This window comes from Bactrocera neohumeralis, chromosome 2 (genome assembly GCF_024586455.1).
Source record: "Bactrocera neohumeralis isolate Rockhampton chromosome 2, APGP_CSIRO_Bneo_wtdbg2-racon-allhic-juicebox.fasta_v2, whole genome shotgun sequence".
NCBI classification, from domain to species: domain Eukaryota; kingdom Metazoa; phylum Arthropoda; class Insecta; order Diptera; family Tephritidae; genus Bactrocera; species Bactrocera neohumeralis.
The window spans coordinates 54002117-54025159 of NC_065919.1; the positions used below are offsets into that span (position 1 = coordinate 54002117).

The window sequence follows — 23043 nt, forward strand, 5'->3', positions numbered from 1 at the left end:
AAATGCCTGTCAAATCCAATTCAGATTTAAATTTACAAAATAAGACTTTCACAATTTTAAACCGGTCCGGTCTAGAAAATCCCTTTAAGTCGTCTCCAAAGGCCTGCAAATATTTACAATCATTATAACAATATACGTGATTGATAGTTTATCAATGAATTACTATATATTTACATGCATAAATAGGCACGACTCCAGAGCCGGTATAGTCAAAAAGCTCTCAACCCTCTATTTAATCAACGCTTACTAAGTCTCACGCTTATATCAATATCGAAATAACAGTTCTGACGTTCCACTATTATCTCAGCACGATAATTATAAACAGAAGAAAACCCGAAGCCAAACGTATTCTCAGTGCATTTATAAATAATCAAGATTATACTATACTCGTAAAAGCTTAATAAAACAAAAGCTTCTTCCCACTTAAGGTCGTTCAGTTGCACGATCGATCAGCTTGTCAGATCCCGGAATTAGTAGCATTTTAGATGTGAGACCAACAGTAGCAAAATCATGTGGAGACAGGTTTCTAGAATTTTATTGTTGCTTTTGAGCGACATTCTCATTGCTGCGCATAACGGGCCGGCATACGAATCTGGTAAAAGCAAATATACATACATACTCGTACGTATTTCGGTAAACAAACAAGAAATTAAAATTCTTCTTTTTTTGTTTTAAGCGCCGGCAAGCTGTCTAAACCCAAATCAGAAAGTCGGCCAGTGCATATCAATCTACGATTGCCGTTCGTTGGCTTTCGTCTTAAGAAAACAATTAACGGCACAATATAGTTTCGTACGTATGTCGCAATGTGACGGTGGCGCTTATGCAAGAGGGAAATTTCCCTTCGTTTGCTGTACGAACGATACGAAGTTCCTCGATCCCAATGCTGACCAAAAACAACGCATTATCTTTCCGGATACGAAAACGACGGAACTGCCTCATGGTGGACGTCAGAGTGTTGCCTTTATTACACCACCGAACTGTGGTGCATTGACTATTTCGAATAAGATTTTTGGCGGTGAGGAAGCTGAGATAACAGAGTTCACCTGGATGGTTAAGTTGGAATATAAAAACGGTAAGTGTTGGTTGGGTATACTATTTCGAAAATGATGCTAGTTTGGAGAAAGTGAAAATTGAAAAAAAATATTTGTGGTGAAGATAATTTGACTCATATGTATGAGCAGGGGTTGGAGTTGAGTAATTTTTCAAAATTTCATATATTTGTTGTATTTAGCACACCAGAATCGCCAATTTAGTGAGCATTTCTTGTAGAGAGACAAGATTGGCACACAAGCATGATTGAAGTGATAAATGACTACTAGGGTCTGTTTGCCTAGGTTCAAGAATTATATAAAATACTAAAATATTATTATATTTTAGTTTATATATTATATTAAATTATTATTTTTTAGCTTTTTCTAAAGCAAATATTTCTATTCCGATCAATTATAACTCGGGATATATTGATGCGGTCGAATTCTGCTCTCTCGGTTATGGGGGTATTCAGTATGAAGCTTAATGCATAGATAGTCAAATATTAGCCAGAATTCATGACTTGGATAACAACCTCTGCCAATTTTTTTTTTTTTGAAGATATCTCGTCAATTGAAACAGTTTTCCATAGAAGCACTTGATTTCGACCGTTCAGTTTGTATGGCAGCTATTTGCTATAATCGTCCCATATCGCCGATTCCGAAAAATCGGCAGGTTCTTACTGAGAAAAGAACGTATGCAAAATTTCAGATCGATATCTCGAAAACTGAACGACTAGTTCAGATGGTAAAACTCTTCAAAAATATTTACGCCTTTTTTATATCAGTTCCTAGTATCTATTTTCTTTATAATTTATTTGAGATATGTTAGTTAGATTAAGATTTCTAGAAAGTTGTGACTCTGGGCTGATCTGTCGTAAGAATCTACTTATTGTACTTATTAGCATTAAATACTTTCTTCGCAGAAATGTATTTAATCAGTGAAATGTATACTAACAAATGTAAATATATAATATGTATGTATATAAGGTATACATATAAGGGAAATTTTTATTTCAATTTGGCAAGTTCTTAGGAAAAGATAATACCTCGGACAGTAGAGATGCCACGGGAGATAATAGTAATGCTTTTAAAGAGGAATATACTAGTTCTTAATAATTAATCTTAATTTTGCGTTTTCTTATGTTTATAACCATGATAATATGATTAGAAAATAGAAGTATAAATTTGGAAATTTTTTTCTATTATCTGTTTTGTTTTTGCTTTCAGAAAGTGGCTTAATTTTGTCTGAATGTGCCGGTTCCTTAATCAACGAGCGATACGTTCTAACAGCAGCCCACTGTGTGATCGGTCCTGTTGAGCAGAAAGTCGGAAAACTGTAAGTTGAAACTATTTTACCCACTATTTCAAACATAACATAATATTTTTTACAATCTACAAATCCCTTTTGTCATTCCAGCGTCTCTGTGTTCGTAGGAGATCAAGCGAGCGCATCTTCATACAATTACAATCATTACGAGTATGCACCGTCCACTCAACGTTTCGGCATTGAATCTGTTATCGTGCACGAACATTACGGTTTTGATCCGCACACAAATGTATATGAACATAATGACATAGCGTTGATTCGACTGGATAAGTCTGTGGAATTTAATAACTACATCCAGCCTGTTTGCTTGCCAGTACCAGCTCTACAAGATGAGCTAAGAGAAGGAGCACATCTGATTGTAGCTGGTTGGGGTCATACGGGTTTATGTAAGTAGATTTTTACAGCAGACAAAAATTATTGATAAGGAAGTGGGAGGAATAAATTCGCAGTCTAATGGTATCTTATATTTAAAGTATTTAATTAAAAAATAGTGGCAAAACCTCTCGGGTGCAAGAGACTATTTTGAAGGTAATATTAGTTACCAGGTCTAAGACCCATTTTCTCAATGTCTGATTAGCAGCCAGTGCACTTAAGTTTCTGTTCACTTAACCAAGACTACTGAATTCGGTAAAGAATATTTTTTGTAACCAAAACTTAATTGGCGGATGGTTGCTAACCAGAGATTGAGAAAACGGCCCAAAAAGTACTAAAAAGTAAGTTACGCTCTCTCTCTTTTAATTAAACTCGCAATTTGCAGTGGTTTGAAGCTAAACTTATTCTCGAAAACTAGCAGAGATATCTCATAAACTCCTCTGCATTGAAATTATATAGTCAACCGGAAGGATAGTCCTCCGCATATGGAGTTTAGGGGAAAATTTTGACAGATTTATATTCTGGTGCACAATTTCTCAAAAGCCTTTTTTTGAAGAATTGACGCAATTTACTTCGAGATCTTAAATTACAAGCATACAAAATACAGCTTGTGCATGAACAGAAGCCCCACGACTTTCCCAAGCGACATCGCTTCGCTCTATGTGCTCCTGAAAAGTTCCATGAAGATCCGACGTTTTCGAGCCAAATTTTGTTCAACGATGAAGCCCATTTCTGGCTCAATGAGTATGTAAACAAGCAAAATTTGTCGCTTTTGGAACGGAGAGCAACCTGAAGAGATTCAGAAGCTGTCATTTTATAAAGAAAAAACAACGGTTTGGTGCGGTTTGTGGGCCGATGGAATTATTGGTTGATATTTCTTCAAAAATGATGCCGGTGAGAACGTAAACGACTATTTGATGCCTGAACAATTTCATTTGGTTTCAACAAGACGGTCCCACTTCCCACACATCGCTTCACGTTTTGGGCCGGGCGATTGGCCACCAAGATCGTGTGATATCACACTGTTAGACTTTTTCCGGTGCGGATATGCAAAGTCTAAACTATATGCGGATATGCTTCGATTCAGGTCTTGGAGCAAAACATCACGTGTATCGCTCGCCAGTTTCCGGTCGAAATGCTGTAACGAGTCAACTCAAATTGGACTCAATGCAAGCACCATCTGAGACGTAGCCTCGACCAACATTTGAAAGCGATAAGTGAAAAGTAGGGAACCTTGAAACCGATCAATACTTGAGTTCCCTTTTGTAAAATAAATGAAGAACTAGATACGAATTTAAATGGGGAATTGGGTTGTTTGTATTCCTCTGTTACAAATTCTTAAACTGTGGAAAGAGAACATAATGAGCAGGTTCATTATGAATTAAATTGGTTCAAACCTCTTTTTAGAGGTCCTATTATCCCGTTGTCAACCCTTATATGGATTTGGGCGAGGTTGTTACATTACGATAACTCTCTAAGTTGAAACTAACAATTGTACATTTACAACAACATTTGTAACATTTTCAATAATTCCATTTTCTTTTCCATTTAGCACGTCATAGCAGAGTGAAGAAGAAAGTCCACTTGCCCCTATATTCAATGGAAAAATGTCGCCATGTTTTCGAGACGCAGACATCGCTATCTGATGAGCAACTCTGTGCTGGCGGTGTATTCTATGAAGATGCATGCACTGGCGATTCTGGCGGTCCACTTATGCGCCTCCACTCAGCCTCTTGGGTAATAGAGGGTGTTGTGTCATTTGGGCGCCAGAGCTGCGGTCAAGAGAATATTCCGGGAATTTATACGCGTGTACGAAGTTATATCGATTGGATCGCAGATCACATGGAACCTTGGTAGTACCATAATTTATGGCTATGATATCTAGAATTACTTAGCTAATATTCAAAAATATATTTGTAAATTTTTAGAGAGATCTAATAAATATATAGTATATGATTGTATAAGGCCAGATTTTATTGTATATACATATATGTACGTACATTTGTGTGCTATAAAACAAAACTCTTAAAAATTTTTAAGAGGAAATCTTATATAATACTATATTTTTACTTATCAAATTAGTTAAATTTTGAATGATTCTCGATTTGAACCTTTAAAGAGACAAAAAGTAGTTTTCGAAAAACAAAATATGAATTCCTCTATGAGAGCCTATAGTAGAATTCAGAGAAGCTTGAGACTGGATTAATTTAAATTAAGAACATAAAGCATTGTCCGTTTATAAAAGCAGACTTTATTATTATGCCTTAGTAGAAAAGATGGTATTAAAGGAAATACTTTAAACTATCAATATTCTAAAGGCCTCTGGTTAAGTATAGTTTCGCGCAAACGATGCATAATTCTCAAATAGTATTCCTTGTTGGCAGTTTGGACGGTCGGAAGCGATTGCTTTGACGTGGTTTTTTCGGCTTCGGCACACTTTTCCCCCGATATTCGACCGACTGATCGTCTGTTTCCAGGTCGTAAGCATAGATCCAAAATTCACCGCCAGTAAAACATTATTTCATGACAACCTGGCAGTCGGAAAGCATTGTTTCACAGACGTTAACGCGATGAGTTTGTCGAAAAAATTTAGTTATTTTGGTTCTTTCACTTTTCTTAGGCCCAAATGATCTCTCAAAATAGTTTTCACTGATCCTTCAAATATACCAACCACGCCAGTGAAATATTTGACTATTAATAGTAAATTCTTAAGCACCAATTAATTCCTTTATTTTATGGACGTGTTGATTGAACGTCCTCGACGTGGTTCGTCATTTAAATTAAATCGCACAGAGCTTTATTATATCCAAATATTCGTGAATAATACGATTGATGTGCACGTTCAGTTGAAATCTTTATGGTGCCTGCTATCTCGAACAACTTCACTTTACGGTTAACCAAAATTATTTTGTGAACTCTTGTGTTATTTTCGGCCATAACAGCCTCTTTATGACGCCCAGTGCCTTCATCGTCTTCGGTGCTCATTTCGCCTCGTTCCAACCACCTTTTAATGGTTGACTTCCATGGTATATAATCCAAAATAATGTTGATCACTGCAAACTTTGGCTGCAACATTACTTTTTTTTGCCCAAAAAACATTGCTTCATTAACACACGAAGATCTCAATGGATCGACTCATAACATATTTTGGTTCAAGTTTTAGGTATGATGCATCGCAATACTGGATTCGTACTAAAATACTTGAATGTTTTGAAAAAGCAACATTGAGTACGTATAGAGATCGCAGAAGAGATGCTGGAAAACATAACTGAGAACACTACACTCATCATATGATATCGGAACTGTCACACAATCTAGGGTTGGCGATCTACAACTGAGTCAAAACCAAAAAACAAAATTCGCTGAAGGCAATACAGGCCATCACGGCGGAAAGATTTGAATTAAAATACGTGAAAATGCAGTATTTTTCAATCCGGGTTAGATGGTCTATTATATATGTATATGACGTAATGTAAAAAAAGATTTCTAGTGGAAATTTTTGTATAAAGGAATAGCAATGATAATATACATATTTGTTACTTTCTAAAAATCTTAATTCTGAAACTCATCAATAACACTTATCTAACATCTCGTAACCCTTATGGTAATGAATGTTTACGATACACTTAGAGAATATTTACTTTTAGGTGTGCTTTCCCTACTTTTAGCATTAGACATTAGTTTATATTGGCATTGCATAACTTAATGTTACCATGCAGCAACTTTATTATTTCAAAACTATTGGTTAATAATTTCGGTAAACCATTCAGTGTGAATAAGAAAAAATATCATAATTTTAGTTCCTTCGCGAAAACTACGCTTGCGGTTTAGTCTCAACGGCTTCTGTGTGCAGAATTCCACAAAAGAGTTAACCACAACTACTAGGCGGCATATAATATTAACTGTAAAATGTTAAATCAGTCGTTAGTCCACTTCAACACGAGTTCAATAACTTTTTCATTGAGACAATGTCAAATCAAACGCATGTCGCACTTGGAGAGTCATTAAACTGCAATAAAACTATTGAAAGCTTGCTGGTTAATACCCGCAGGGTGAAGCGCGTAATTAGATACTGAATATGGTTAGAATGTGTGACTCATAGACCAACGGAAACGGAAATATTTGCAGGTATTTCCCTAGATTGGATGACAATCCAGAGCAACGCACCACAAGTGTTGTTGTTGCTGTTATCATGCTGAATGGAGAGCAATCTAGAAATTAGCTCGATTTATTTTCAATCGATTACACTCAAATATTGTATACGTATGTGTATCACTTACACACTTACACACATTGGGAATTTACATGAATGTTGCAAATTGTGTGGCGTTGCGATTCATTGAGCTTTACGTTAGAATGAAAGTGTTAATAAAAAGACAATGAGAAGTCAGGCAACAACAAGTTTTTCATGAAATTGTATGCATAATTGAATATTTAACGTAAACAAAAATTGAATATTAATTGTGCATATTTTATGAATGTGAAGACGTGTTGTTGTTTTTATATTTGTAAGAAAAATAAAGTTTAAGAAATACGATGAAAACGTACGGCTGCACCGAAGTTAGAATACCCTTCATAAATGCATTGATATGGCCTAAAGATTTTGAGCGGTTAGTTTCTATCACAGCTATATGATATTGATGTTCGAACTGAACTATTTTTTCGGAGTTAGATGAGTTACCTTATACAATAATCTATGCCAGTCAAACAAAAAAGTTTTTCCCACAAGAACTTGATTTTGATCCATCGGTTTGTATGACAGGTATATCTTATAGTCATATAGTAACCGATATAGTAAACGATACCGACGGTTTCGACAAATAAGTAGCTTTTTGGGGAGAAAAGGGCATATGCAAAGTTTCAGAACGATATCTCAAGAACTGAGGGACTGATTCGGGTATATAAATACGAAAAGACAGACGGATAGGCAGGATATGGCTAAAACGACTAAACTCGTTCCGCTGATCATTTATGTTTGAGTACATAAAAATGAATATATCTATTTCGTATATAAATCCGGCGTTTCGTTTTGGTGTTATAAAACTACGTGGCGGAGCCATTCTTTTATATTGTATCTATCTGTGCCCAAAAAATACGGTGACATTGTATTTATTTTGAAAATTCTTTATTTATTCTTCCAAATCAATTTCATCCCCTTCAAAGTAATCCCCTCCCGATGCAATGCACTTATGCCAACGGATTTTCCAATCTTTGAAACACTGGTTGTAGTCACTTTCCGGGATGGCCTTCAGTTCCGTCTTCGCTGCGGCTTGAATCGCCTCTATCGTATAAAAACGGTGTCCCCGGAGCGGTCTTTTGAGCTTGGTGAACAGCCAGAAGTCGCACGGCGCCAGATCAGGTGAATAACGATATGGGTTGAGTTTTTGGCGAAATGATCACGAATTACGAGGGCAGTATGGGATGGTGCATTATCGTGGTGTAAAAACCAAGAATTGTCTTTCCACAACTCCGGCCTTTTTAGGCGGATAGCGTTACGCAAACGACGCATAACGTTCAAATAATATTCCTTGTTGACTGTTTGACCGGTTGGAAGGAATTCATAATGCACAACACCACGATAATCGAAGAAAACAGTCAACATGACCTTGATTTTTGAGCGACTTTGGCGCGATTTTTTTGGTCTCGGCTCTCTTTTGGCACGATATTCGCTCGATTGATCGGTTGTTTTGGGGTCGTAAGCATAGATCCAAGTCTCATTGCCAGTTATAATGCGTTTCATGACACCCTGGTAGTCTGAAGGACCGTTTCACACAATTCAACGCGACGCCTTTTTTCCAAAAAAATTCAATGTTTTCGGTACCAGTCGAGATTTGACGCGCTTGAGGCCCAAAATATCCTTCAAAATGGTATTGGCTGAGCCTTTCGATATGCCAACTTCATCAGCAAGGTCACTAATTGTTAATCGACGGTTTTTCAACACCAAATCTTTGATTTGTTGAACGTGAGCTTCGTCGGTTGAGGTTGATGGTCGCCCTGGACGCTCTTCGTCTTCGACACGTTCACGGCCGGCTTGGAACTCACTATACAACTTGTAAACATTTTTTTAGACATAGCCTCATCACCAAAGGCTTTTTGCACCATCCTCAACGTATCCGCAGCAGAAAATTGATTCCGTAAACAAAATTTAATGCAAATTCTTTGCTCAACAAATTTCGACATCGCAAAAAACGAAAAACTCACTTTTAGCAGCTCACAAAACGACACGTATCTCACACACTAATGAATATTTTGACATGAAATTTGACATAAATGTGACTGACAGTACTACCAACCTAAAAAAAAATAATTCTCCAAATCCTCCGACGCGCGCAGATTAAATTCAAATGTCACCTTATTTTTTGGGCAAAGCGGTCGCCCAAAGCGCTATTGTTGGTTGAGTTAGACATATGTTTATGCATAAGATTTTTCATTATATGTAACTTGCCCGGTAGAGATGAAAGCAATTACTTACCTTCATTTTATGACGAATTATTGCTATAATTTAACTAAGAAAACAATGGAAATTTTTCTAATTTGCCCAAATTACATGCTAGCTCTAATATAAGTGGTTCGGCTTCTCCAAAACACCATTTTATAGGAAAACCACAACAAACTTGACTCTTTTCCCATATTTTCTAGTGGAGTGTATAGTGGCTACTTATATACGAGGTAAGCTAGATAAGCCAAGAAATGGCTTCTCATTTCGCAATGCTACTTCATTTTGTCCCAATATACTTTCTAAGAATTTATACAAGAGAGGGCACCACAACAGACCATAAGTCGCAGTGCAAAGACTGAATTATTTTCAAATTATACAAAATAATAACACTGAATTGGTTTGAGTCACTATGTGGCATCATAAAAATTATTTCGTCAGTTTAAAGATCAGGACTAGAGCCGTGTTCGATTCGCTTATATGCTTGGCTTTTGAGTTCAGCTCTCAAGCTCAATTTAGTTGAGTACAATTCATTTCAAGAGCCTATATACATATTTAAATGAAAGGCTGACATCACCTTCTTCAAGAAATGCGATGGACGGGACAAGGACTGAGACAAGTAAATATTTGTGGCATACACTACAGCGCACTACAGTGGCCAATCCGCATGAAAGCGAAGTTTGACGGAAGAGAAGTGACCAAAGGCGCCTTCTATTAGCGCTTGGGACGCACCTATGAGAGCTGGCCTCCGCCACGAAGAAGAAGTATCTTTGCCACAACGGTTGGTAAATTCAGTATCCATGATGCAACGTTCCTAAATGGGTTGACGTTGATCGACTTCGCCGCGGCCGGAAATATGGTTATCTGTAGTACTAGATTCCAGCATAGAAAAATTCATCCTGGCTGCCTTCGGTTCGAAAAGTCACCAAACATATCGATCATGTTATGATAGACGGCAGATACGTCTTCAGTGTTTTAGACGTGCGTACGCTCCGAGATCCTAGCATTGATTCGACCCACTATTTGGTTGCAGCGAAGATACGCACTCACGTTTGTGTAGCAAAGAACGTCAACAAACGCAAGGAAGCGACATCGAGAAGCTGCAATCTCAACAGAACAGAGCCGAACGATTTGCTACTCGGCTTGCACGCCTGCTCTCTGAGAGCACTCGTCAACAACTCGGTATAAAGGAACTGTGTGATGGCATTTCAAACTCCTTACGTACAGCTGCAAACGAAACCATTGGTTGTCGGAAAAGGCGAAAGAACAGCTGATGCGATGAGGAGTGCCGTGTCGCAGCGGAGAGAAAACAAGACTGCCTACTCACTGCCGTGAGTGCGAAGAGCATGCTGGCCGACGTGACAAGCATTTTTGGTGCGATTTTAACGAAAATATTAAAACGAATAATGGAATTCGAAAAAACAGTCCAAACGAGTTTCTTTGTGGAAAGTAACAACTTTTCGCTTCAACACCCAGCCTCCATCGTGGTGATAAATACCAATATCCGTGCCGTCTTTACTACTAACACGTGCTGTACAAAAATGCACTGTCTTAACGAACGGCCTTCGTATTCAGATTATATGCAAATGAGCGAATCTTTTTGGCTTAGCGCCACAAACCACAAATCAGGTGTGTGAGTAAGAGGTTTATTAGAATGAGTAGTGTCTTGTTTTTCAGGCGAAAAATTCCAAATTCTCAGCCGCGTGTAACAACGGGAGTAAAGTACCAAAAGCAAAAGACTTAAGTAACAAACGCGTTTTAAAGGTAGCACAGAAGCTTTAGTAGTAAAATTAAAAAAAAAAAAATGATGCGCATATGAGATTTGTGCTTATAGTAAGGTAATTTACATCTATGGACGCACTCACTCGTAGTTTTGTAAGTTTGTATGCAAATACAACACGTTCGGGGAACATCTTCAACTAGTTAACAGCTGTTGGCGAGCAAACGAGTTTAAACTAAGTTGCTGAGTTTAAACGCGACTTAATTGCGCACACATACTTGTATAGGAGAACACGATAGGAAAGTTGCTGATGTTTGAGAAATAGAAACAGCAAATAAAAAAAATAATATTTAAACAAAAAAGCAATAATAAAAACAAAATTTGATTTAATTTAAAATATTAAAAAAAAATAAATTAATTCAACATGTGAATCAGCAAAATAACTATGTATTCAATTTGTAACACTTTCTGGACCCATTTAGCAAACCTACGTCATTGCAGTTGGCACGCGAGCTAAAATCTATATTTAATACATTGGCATCATCGGCTTATCACCGCAGAGGAAACGAATCTGCAACGTCTGCTTATCAGGCTTGCGAAATTACGCCATAATTTCGCCTTTCTACGTTAATCGGCACATTTCGCCGTAAACACCGAAGTTAATCTCTTAAACTATTCTTACTCATAACCGCAATAGAGCATGCATTAATAAAGAAGTGATTTACAAATCGCAGCAACAACTCACAGGCATACATATATGTATGTATAACTATATACTATATATCATATACATATGTATGTGTATTCAGTGTAGCAGCTGAACCTGTTGAAGGCTCGGTGCGTGTTAAAGCACTCAATTAAGACGCTCAGTCAACTCATTCATGAAAATCACTGTGTCGATTACCAGTTTGATTCTTTGCACATCTTATTGGCAGCGTCCAGCTATAAAAGTAGACCACTGATCCAGCTGAGATTTCAGTTGTGCTCCAATACTCTGCGCATAGACGTGTGCTGCAAAACGTCTCAAACAATAACAAACTTACGAACGCGTGCGAATAACTGTTATAGTGACTGTGAGTGTGAGTTTTAAAGCAAAAACTGAATGAGCAAAGTTTGTTTTGAACAATTTGAAGCTGAAAAAAAATCAAAAGTTAATTTGTGCAAAATTTTAATTAAACTATTAAAACAACAAAAAATCATCAAAGAATAAATATTGTCATAATTGAAGCCTGAAGATGTTGCGCGTAATTTTTATCACCGTTATAAGCGCGCTGTCAAGCAACTTAGTGTTTGGACAATACTTCGAAACACAGAGTAAGTATGAAGCAGTAAATTACTAGAATTTACAGTAAAACCAAAAAAATCGAAAAACAAGTAGATTCGCAGAAGTTTTTTTGTTCGGCGTTTTCGAGTTATTGTGAAATAAAACCGTTATAAACGTCAATCAAAAATCAAAAATCAATTGTATTAACTCAAATAAAACAAGTTTTTAAACGAGTTCGAGTCAAAAAAAAATTTGGTAAAGTTGTTTTTACATTTTTTTGTTATGAAAAACGACTTATTTACAAAAAATATATAATATACGGGTGGGAAAACAAGTCAAGAGAGTATGCGAATTGAAATACAGTTATTTGTAAGCGTATAAAAATAATATTTGTTGCATTAAATATGAATGAACGAGCTGGTTCTTGTTAAAAATCGTTCGTCATTTTTATATATCTGTGCTATAATGTGACGCAAATTTTTTTAAGCAAATATTTTTGAAACATTTATATAAATTTATATTTTTTTATAACATTTTTGCGAAATGGTTTTTTAAGTTATGTATTTTTGAAAAAATTTTAAATTTTTTGTTTAAAAATTTTATTAGTTTGGCACCCACGTGCAATTTATTTATGCTCTAACTCTAGTCTTTGAGCGCATTTAAAATTTTATTGTTTATATTTTCTTAATAGTCTTCAAAAACACATATAGTTAAAGACAGCTGAGAACCAGGGTTGCAAAATATCTAAATATCTTCTGTCACTTTTATATAAAACACAAATTTTTTGTAGATTATATTTTTGAAAAAAATTATAAATTTCTTTGGTTTTCAACATTCAGTTTAAAATATTTTAAAAATATTTTTTTTATTGAACATAACTTTTTTTACGTCATTAGCTAACTCAATTTAAAAAAAAATTAAGCTTTTTTATTTTTAAACCAGGTGGCAACGCCAAAAAAATTACAAAATTAAGACTCCATTAATTAGCACGCAGCTTATAGCTACAATATTATTTACAATTTTATTTCTTTTATTGTCTCACTAACTTCCAAAAAAAAGGAGTCTATACACTCGTGGCCACGCAAACTTTACCACTATACTTTCTTAAATTTGTTTTCGGACTTTTTCGTTGGTTCGGAATTTTTTCAATTTGGTTTTTTTTTATGTTTCTAGTAAGCAAAAGTAAACTAAATTTGATTATCTACTTATAATTATGGTTTTTAATTTAATACGTTTATTGAGTAAAACACAAATAAGATTTTCTGTACGGCTGATTTTATTGTTTTTAAAGAGATCCACCTAATAAACTTCGTGTTTCAATAAAAAAAAAAATAAAAATAAATTTTTAATCCCAAACACCGCATAGGCTTAAAGAAAAATTTAATCCTAAGTTTATATTAAATTTAAAAAAAAATAGTTTTTGAATTAAATTTCTTACGCTTTTATATATCATGTTGTACCTTTTTCAATGCTAATCTTGAATATTCAAAAGCAGACTTTATATCTTTTCAAATTTTAATTCGAAAATTTATTTATTATTTAAAATTGTAACCCTTACTTCCGATTTTACAATTACAAATTATATTTTCAATACTTAACCTCAAACCAATTTTCCAAAACTTTAATTAGAAATTGAATATCGAATTTATAATCCAAAATTTTATTATTAATGAATTCGCAATCCTGCTGGCAACTCTAGATTTGAATAGTTTGCAATGAAACATAAAAATATTTTGCTTTGAAATTGCAAAATTTTCTTTGAAAACAAGAAAAAACGTTAACTTCGGCTGCACAGAAGCCATAATACCCTTTACATATACAAACGTTCTCTTTGTAAAGTCTTGTTTGAAAAGATTTTACAAACAATTATATTTTTCAATAAATATTTGTACTTATCTAGCAACATTTCGCTTAGCATCCACAATAACCACAACGTGTTGTTTATATTTTTTTGAACTCTTCACTGATTCACACCGTTAATATAACCAAATGACCTTCAGCCTAAGCCGAACGCTTAATAAACCAATATGCCACACATATTTTTTTACAGACGGAAGCCCATGAAGAGGCGCACATTAAAGTGTGGCCAATTGTAGCACTTAGCAAAGATGCTATATTTGCATGTGTGTGTGTGTATGTCAGTATGTAATTACATGTAAGCACACGTTGCTTTTAATTGGCATTTATTGTGTAGAAAAGACATTTTTAGTTCACCGCATATTTGTATGTATATATATGTGATGAGGCACACGTAGACCGACCGCAAGCCGACAAACTAAAACAGCGCACATTCATACACACATACATCCATACATGCATTATGTTCATAAATTTGTATTTATGCTGAACAAAAGATGCGGAACTGTGTGCGGCTTTTGAGTTTATGCATTTGTTTATCCGCGTTTCAATTAAAACAATCCGCAAAACAAAACCAAAATTCTATAGTTACGTTGTTTTGTTGGACGCGGCGGCACTTAAAGAACGCTTACATGCTATGTAGCACCGATTGTTTGAGGCATTGTATCCAACTGAGGAGCTGCGATGGATTGTGCCATGAATGACGGTTGCGTGACGTAGCCGATATGCTCGACACACACACACACACATATGCGTATGAGCTGGTATGCAAATATGACGCATTTGCATAAGGCGGTTTAATCGCGCTGCTGGTCCCCACCTAGGAATATATAGTAATATATATTTTTTATAATTTTACTAAGCAATTAGCACTAACTTTAATTTTCTGCGGCCAAATCTCATTTGGAAAGTGGGTGCGGTTGCAGCTGAATGAATATTGATTAGCATCTTTTCTGCATTATTCATTATTATGAAATTCTTTGTTGGTCAACAGCAGTGCTGCTTTGATTTAATTTTGCGCAATATTTATGCAAAAAGTAAATTAAGCTTTGATTAGGAATGATTAGAAAAATATTTGGAAGAGGCACTTGCCATGATTTGCCAAACTGCTTTGCATTACTATACAGTAGACGCTCGTTAAAGTGAACTAAGTAAAACAAAACGTGAGCCGCAAGAGTCAAGATAAAAAAAACCTCAGCCGAAAGTCATCGTAATTTGGTGGCGAACTTGCGAAAAGCGGATTGTATGTTTAAAAGTAGTGATTGTTGCTTGTAAGAAGAAGAAAAAAAAAGAAGTTTGCAGATGAAAACGCTACTCGATGAAGATTGTTGCCAAAAAAAAAAGAAGAGTTGACAGAGTCACTCAAGCAGCCTTTTCAAAACGTTTAATAACAAGAAAATTGGATGCCCTGTGAATTGAGGCCGCGAGGCGTTGAAAAACGATTTTGCATGTCAAAAGTGCTGCCAAATGAAGTCGTTTTTCAGCAGATTGTGACTGGTAATGAAGCATAGAATCATTACAAAGCTAAACGCTGAAAATCAAATGAAATATGAATCCGGCCAACCAGCAAAATCAACGCCAAAGTTGAATTTTCATGACAAGGTCAAGGTAATGTTCTATATTTGGTGCGTTCAAAGGAGTGTGCTGTATTATGAGCTCCTAAAACTTAATATTATTAAAAAAACAAAACAAAACAAAAAACAGGCTAAAACCATTAAGGGGGAACTCTACCAAGATTATCTCATCAAATTGAAACGTGCTATTGCTGAAAAATTTGCGACTAGACACGAAGCAATAATTTACCATCATGTCAGCGCTCGGCAGCATGTTACAAGATCGATTGAAAACTATTCGGAAAACATCGGAAGTTCTGCCATACCGCCTTATGGTTTAGATTTTGCTCTATTTGACTAGCATTTGGTCTGTTCTATTCGGCGCTCTCGCTGAATCAGAACAAGCTATCATAAGTTGGCTTGATTCATTCTTGGCCGCCCAGCCGTGGTAGTTGTTTTGGAATGGAATTCACATATACCAGAGAGATGGGAAAACAAAATTCTAATGGAAAAATGTCATAGACAGATTTATGATTTTCTGGGTAGTTCTACAGTTATAGATAATTCTAGTCGGAAAATAATATATTTAATTATTTTGTATAAAGTGGCATTCCTTTGTTATAATTATATTAATTTTGTAATATTCCATGTATTTTAACAATATATTTTAATCAACCTTTTATAACAATTGGCAGGCCTGATAAACATTTTTTACCTGCTTAAGACATCTTAAGGTTTTACAAGAAGAAATATTTAAAATCAATTCAAAAATCGCATTTAAGTCAAATTTCGAATATTTCAAACTTTTTACTAATTAAAACTCTCCAAAAAAATTTAACTCTGCAAAGCCAAAAAAAACTAAATAATCTGCTTTGAAAATACTATGATCGAAATTTAGCGAGAAATAGTGCAAATTGGAGTTGTGTCTTAATACTGAACTTAACCTCAAACTCAACTAAAATATTGACACTTTTTGCTCGCTTCACTATTTCAAAAATTAAATTTTCAACAGCAAAAATTTTGCACTGAGTAGTTTCTTAATATGAAGAAAGAAATTTTAAGAACTTTCTCCTATTACAAAACTTTCGGTAATTTAATGCTTTGGCAATTCTTGTATGTTAAAGGATTATATACAGTTAGAAAACTAAAGAAAGCGAATTTTCCAGAATTTTTTCTCAGAAAATTTTTAAGCTTTTTGATCCAAATTTTTTTTTTTTTTGATATATGATATCTTTTAACTGTATTTTAGGACTTAGTATTAGTAAAAATATTTATTTGGAAAGGAACTACAGCTGATCTTTGGGAGCTCCTCTCAAAAAAAACGTTTTGCTATATCTCTGAACTGAATCCTCTGGAATTAAAAAATAAAAACAGATTTCGTTAAAGTAATGTTAAATCTAATAATAAATTCGAGGAATAAGCAAAATAAAATTTTTTGACAAAATAGCGGTTTCTAAAAAAAATCGATCCAAAATTTCAGACTTAAATTGTTTAGAAAAAAATATTTGTTAATAAAAACGAAATGTATATTAATTGCTAAAAAATATACTTAAGAAGTTCGTGCTAAAATTTGAGACAAATCGGTTTAGCCGTTTTCGAGTAATGTTGGTCACCACTTTGAGAAAAACGCGTTTAAAGTTTGGTCTTGTAGTTCCAAGATCTGAAACGCATTTTCAAATTTGCGTGTAACTTCGAAAATATTCATCGGAACGATATGAAATTGTCAGTATATATTCTTAGATATATGTATGAACATTAAAAAAAATAAAAAAATGACTTTTTGAAAATTCTAACTGTATACAACCCTTAAGTTTCCACAAAGTTTAAACATAAGTGAACGTCAGAGAGCCTATAAAGTATATGTTATACGCGTACTAATCCCTCAGTTTTCGAGATATTAGACAGAAATCTTGCTCATTTCATTTCTCACCAAGAGATTGCTGATTGATTTGTGGGAACCGCCGATATCCGACCCTGTCATACATACTGTACGATCAAAATCTTGTCTTTCTATGGAAAACTTTTTTATTTAACAAAATTTTTAATTTTTTGTTTTTTTTTTAACTACTTAAATTTAAGTATTTTTATCTGCTTTGATTTTGCATAAATTTATGGTATATATGATTTAAAAAGCGCTTATCGAAACAACGATCACTTTGACAGACCCGCGTTTTGCTACGAAAATCCCCTCTCTTAAGAAATTCTTAAATTTATTTGACAACTTGTTTGCTTTGTTAGAAAATTCTAAATATATTTTGACAACCTGTTACAAGAAATGGCATTTGCATCTGAAAGAAATATTCGAAAAAACAAAAAAATTCTTAAAAAAGTGTGGGGAATCATTCAACACATTGACTTAATGAACAATCAATAATAATAATGGCGCTTAATATGAGCGATAAACGGACAAGTAAACATATACATATACATAGATTGCCTAAATATAGCTTTATGACTTGTTGCAATTGTGTCAATAAAATAATCAAGAGCTGGTTGGCTAGCTAATTTATGCAAATTTCACGCACATGTCAAAGCTGTCGCCGTGAAAAGTAAAGAACCTTTCATTAGGCGCAGCGCTCGACCGCAAACGTTAATTGAAACGAAAAAAATAACATAATAAACTAATAAAATGGCAATATTTGTAAACCGCAAAAATGTTCAATTAGACCAAATGCATGCACGATGAGACGACGAGCTAGCAGCAGCGCGCGAAGAAGGCGCGAATAAAAAATGAAAATTCAAAAAAAAAAAAACAAAAAAAATAAAACAAACAGAGCACAAACCAAACAGAGAGTGACTGTGGTCAAGGTGAATCCCCAGACACCATACCATGCTTATAACTGTATACACATATGCATAAATTATTAACGCCAACAAAGCCAACTAAACCGCTAGCGCTTATCTTTCTGCCTACATTTACGCATGCTCCTTGCCTGTTAAGCACTCTTCTTTACGCTTTTTGTTTACGTTTTTGTTTTTCTTTTCAGCGCGCCGCTGCTTCAATCCCAATCAACGCCCCGGCGCATGCGTCTCGATCTACGATTGTCAGACATTGTTGTCGGTGCTGCAACGCGGCTCCATCCAGCCGCTCGACACCGAATTTCTGCGCGCCTCCGAATGCACCGGCGGCTACGGCAATGCGCCGTATGTGTGCTGCACCGGAGATACCGGTTTCACGCGCAACACTTATGACGACGACGACGACTACAACCGCCAGCCAAGCACGGTGCTATTTCCCGTCGGCTTCGGTGAGGGCCGACAACGGCAGAGGCAGCGCATAAACGCAGTAGCTGGTGGTGGGCGTGACTTTAACAGCATCGGCGGCAACGGTGGCAGCGGCAAGCAACCGAGAGATCTGACAGCGGGTGCGCAAACATCTGCCGCGGCCGTGCTGCCGCGCTTGCCCACCTGTGGCGGCGTGACAATATCGAATAAGATCTATGGCGGCTCGGATGCGGATCTCTATGAGTTTCCATGGATGGTGTTGCTCGAGTACAATCGACGTGAGTGACGAATTGCTTACTTTTACTTATGTAGATTTTGATTTAGTGATGTGTAAGAGTTTGAGTTGACAGCTAATGCTGGAATGCGCTAACCTATTTGCATGCTTGTCTATTTACATTTAGTTATATAATATTAGAATTGTAAATTTTTCAATCTATTGTAATTATAGGTTCCGGTGGCGTGTCAACCAGCTGTGCGGGTTCGCTCATAAATAACCGCTATGTGCTGACGGCGGCGCATTGCGTGAAAGGTGCCATTGAGAAGCAAATCGGACAGCTGTAAGTGGCATTTTGTGTATTTCACTAACGACATTTGCGGATTTCATTCGAAAATAAAAAAAGAAATAAACTTGAAGTCTTAAGTTAGACCCACTAACATTTCTTCAGTATCGAGCTATATTCATAAATGTTCTAAATTAAGTTGCGCATGCCATTTAGTCACACTTTGAAAGTCGCTAATTACGACCAGATGTCGAAAACCGCAGATCATTTTTTATTAAGTTAATTGTCGATGATAAGAATGAGTGATGAATTGACATTCTCAAATTCTCCAAGTTAAGCAAAAACTTTATGACTTTACTATATGGTATTTCCGGTATGAGAAAGTTGGTATGACTAATTAAGTAATGAAAAATAAGAAAGGACGTTAGTTGCACCGCAGTTAGAATACCTTTCTTCTCCTTCTTTATTGGCGTAGACAGTACTTACACGGTTATAGCCGAGTTGGAGATTTCAAGTGTAGCCATGTCCTTCTCCACCTGGTCTTTCCAACGGAGTGGAGGTCTTCCTCTTCCTCTGCTTCGCCCGGCGGGTACTGCGTCTAATACTCAGAGCTGGAGTGTTGTCATCTATTCGGACGACATGACCTAGCCAGCGTACCCGTTGCCTCTTGGTTCGCTGAACCATATCAATGGCGTCGTATATCTCGAACAGCTCATAGTTCCATCGACTTCGAGATTACCCTTCACAAATCAGTTTTAATTTAAATAAAATAATTTTCCATACAAGGACTTGAGTTTCATCGGTCAATTGTGTGGTAGCTTTTAGCTTTAGTTGTCCGACAAATGAAAAGCTTCTTGGTAAGAAAATGAATTTGAATATTTATAAGCTTTGCTAACGGTTGTTAGTGTTTTGAAGGTCATTTTATAATGCCGGTCTCGAAAAACCCGAACAGTTGGTTTTCATAAGCTACCTTTGAGATGAAATTTTCACCAGCAAAATCATTCGATATAGTCAGCATCTGGAAGCAATCACTTGGTGCCAGGTTGAGACCATAAGGTGAATTCATAAAGACTTCCCAAGCCCCAAGCAAGCGTTCCGAAGCTCTGATATTGTCCTGACGGAACACAATTCTTATTCTAATGGCCAAAACTGGCCACTTCTGGGCAATTACTTTCTTCAGACCGTCTATTTGTTGATTGCGCAGGTCCGAATTAAGAATATGATCTTAAGAAAGCGGATCTTAGTAGATTATTTCTAAGCAATCATAACATATCAATACAATCATCAAACATAGCAAAACCATCCCGACCATCAATCCTGGCTGAGTTTAAGTTTGCGCCGGCTCACCGCGATTCAACCACGATTGCATTCGCTTGACATTATCTTAGGTGACCCACTGTTCATCACCAGTTACCATTTGCTTCAGAAATGGATCGATTTTGTTGCTCTAAGCCAGTCGATTGAGGTTTAGAAGTGAGTTCCTCGTACTAAAGGGATTTCCTTACATAAATATATAAGTATCTAACAAAGAATTTAGCTACTTTGTACTCTTAACCTTAGAAAATTCACTTTTTTTCTTGAGACTCTAATCAAATGCCTTAACCCATACGCTATATTTTATGATATTAAATGAACATACATTTCGAGAGGCTGTCTCCTAAAAATTTACCCGTTATTTTCACCCATACAAGAACTCACGCAAATTGCATCTAACATAACATTATTACTTTTTTAAATAGAAAAACCAAAAATAAAAATTAGTTATAAATAAATCCATAGAAAAAATATTATTAATATCATTATTTGCTCTTTCCGTAGCGTTGGCGTTCGCTTAGGCGAATATGACATCACGAAGCAAACCGATTGCAATGACTACTCATGCGCTCCCGCGGCCATACGTGTCGGCATTGAGGAGACCATACCACACGCGCAATATCGTGATGATTCGCCCAATAAGGAGAACGACATCGCGCTGATTCGTCTCGATCAGGATATACGCTTCTCGGATTCCATACGTCCCATCTGCCTGCCATCGGCTGTGGCGCAAGAGCGTTCGGCACCGGCTAGCGGCACACAGTACACCGTCGCCGGTTGGGGTCGCACGCTGCGCAGCCCCAAAAGTGCTGTGAAACAGAAATTACAAGTGCCGCTTGTAGACTTGTCACAATGTCAGCGCAAGTATCGCGAACGCAAGGTGAATGTGGTGAGCAATCAACTCTGTGCTGGTGGCCATTATGCCGAGGATAGTTGCGAGGGTGACTCTGGTGGTCCGCTTATGCGTTTCCGCAACGATGCTTGGGTGTTGGAGGGCATCGTGTCATTTGGCTACAAGTGCGGTCTGAGCGGCTGGCCGGCCGTGCATACGCGTGTGGCGAACTATGACAACTGGATACGAAGCAATTTACGCAATTAATTTAATTTTGTCTTAATGCACTTGTATTTATATATAAATTATTTAATTATTAGGTTATATTAGCATTTAATAACATGAATTTAATTGTGATCTTGCCATTAGTTTCTCATTTTGTTTCGTGTCATGTTCGCATATTCTAAAAATTATACCCCACAATATATATTGTATTATATTTGTGGGGTTATTTAACGTAATTAAATTATCCAAATGTAGAAAATAATTTATATTGTATAGTATAAGAATTTATATGTAATGTAATGACGAAATAATTCTTTCGTGTTGCTAAAAATTCAATAAAAAATTCTTAAATTATAAATATTTCGAATTTTAAATTATTTATTGAAATGGCAATCTTCCGCAAAAACTAAAAAAAATTTTATATATGGGGTTATTCAATAGGGACGCTACTTTTGAGATTTCTCTTCAGTAAGGCTTGCCATTTCATCATGGAAAAATATACGAGCCAACAACGAGTCAAAATTATTAAAAACTACTTCTGAAATTCGGAGTCAGTGGTCTCAAGTTTAAGAGTGTTACGTCCAACAATTTGGCGTCTAGTGGGAAAATTTTAATTCACAGGCACAGTACAAAATGCTCCCGTGCCGGTGACACAACGAAATGCCCGTAGTGGCGAGAATATTGCTGCCGCTAGCGCATCAATTGAGAAAGACCCAAATCAGTCTCTCACACTTCGTTCTCAAGCGCTGGGCATCTCTGCGAAATGTTGGTGAATTTTGCGAAAAGATCTTAGCCTACATCCTTATAAGATCGAATTGACGCCAGAACTGAAGCCGCTGGACCACCAGGATCGTCGTATATTCGTGAATTGGGCTGAGCAACAACTTGAAAATGATCCCGATTATCATCGAAAAATTATCTTCAGCGATGAGACTCATTTTCTTGTCCCGCATTGGCAAGACTACCCTGTAAGCATCTGGGGTCTCACGGTATAATACACTGGAGGAGGTATCGATATCGATCGTCAAGCGCAGGCATCCTAGAGGATGACTCCTCCTCATGAGCTTATCAATTGAACTCCATCTGGTACCGCAAAGCTCCAAACTGGTCTCTGCGTGGCTTATTGCCCTTGCAGTATCTATCTTAGGCCTTATTCACCTATATGTATGTTACATTATCTATATTTTAGCCTATGACTCAGTAGTTTATGAGCAATGGTGGATAAAATAGACAGATAAACTTCGTTTCCAGAAGAGTTTGAATTTGTCTGGATTAAGAATTTATTAAAGAGCTGCTTTTAAACAATACTTGTTTTAAAGTTTTTAATCTTTGGAGTAAAACACGAATGCCCGTGAAAATTACAGATAAGTATATCCATTCTTCGAAT

At 36.1% G+C, this 23043-nt stretch overlaps 2 protein-coding genes across 2 annotated transcripts in view; both read left to right on the forward strand.

The window, feature by feature from the left end:
• Positions 1-23043, forward strand: part of LOC126750859 (cecropin-1-like) — a 479399-nt gene that overhangs the window by 307145 nt on the left and 149211 nt on the right. The gene's annotated exons all lie outside the window — the stretch shown is intronic.
• Positions 272-21909, forward strand: LOC126761328 (uncharacterized). The gene is made up of 10 exons (XM_050477430.1): positions 272-595; positions 677-1072; positions 2259-2367; positions 2449-2744; positions 4283-4586; positions 11696-11723; positions 12113-12200; positions 18548-19063; positions 19234-19342; positions 21104-21909. Exons 1-10 carry the CDS (start codon positions 511-513, stop codon positions 21696-21698), a joined length of 2526 nt encoding a protein of 841 aa, XP_050333387.1. The 5' UTR covers positions 272-510; the 3' UTR covers positions 21699-21909.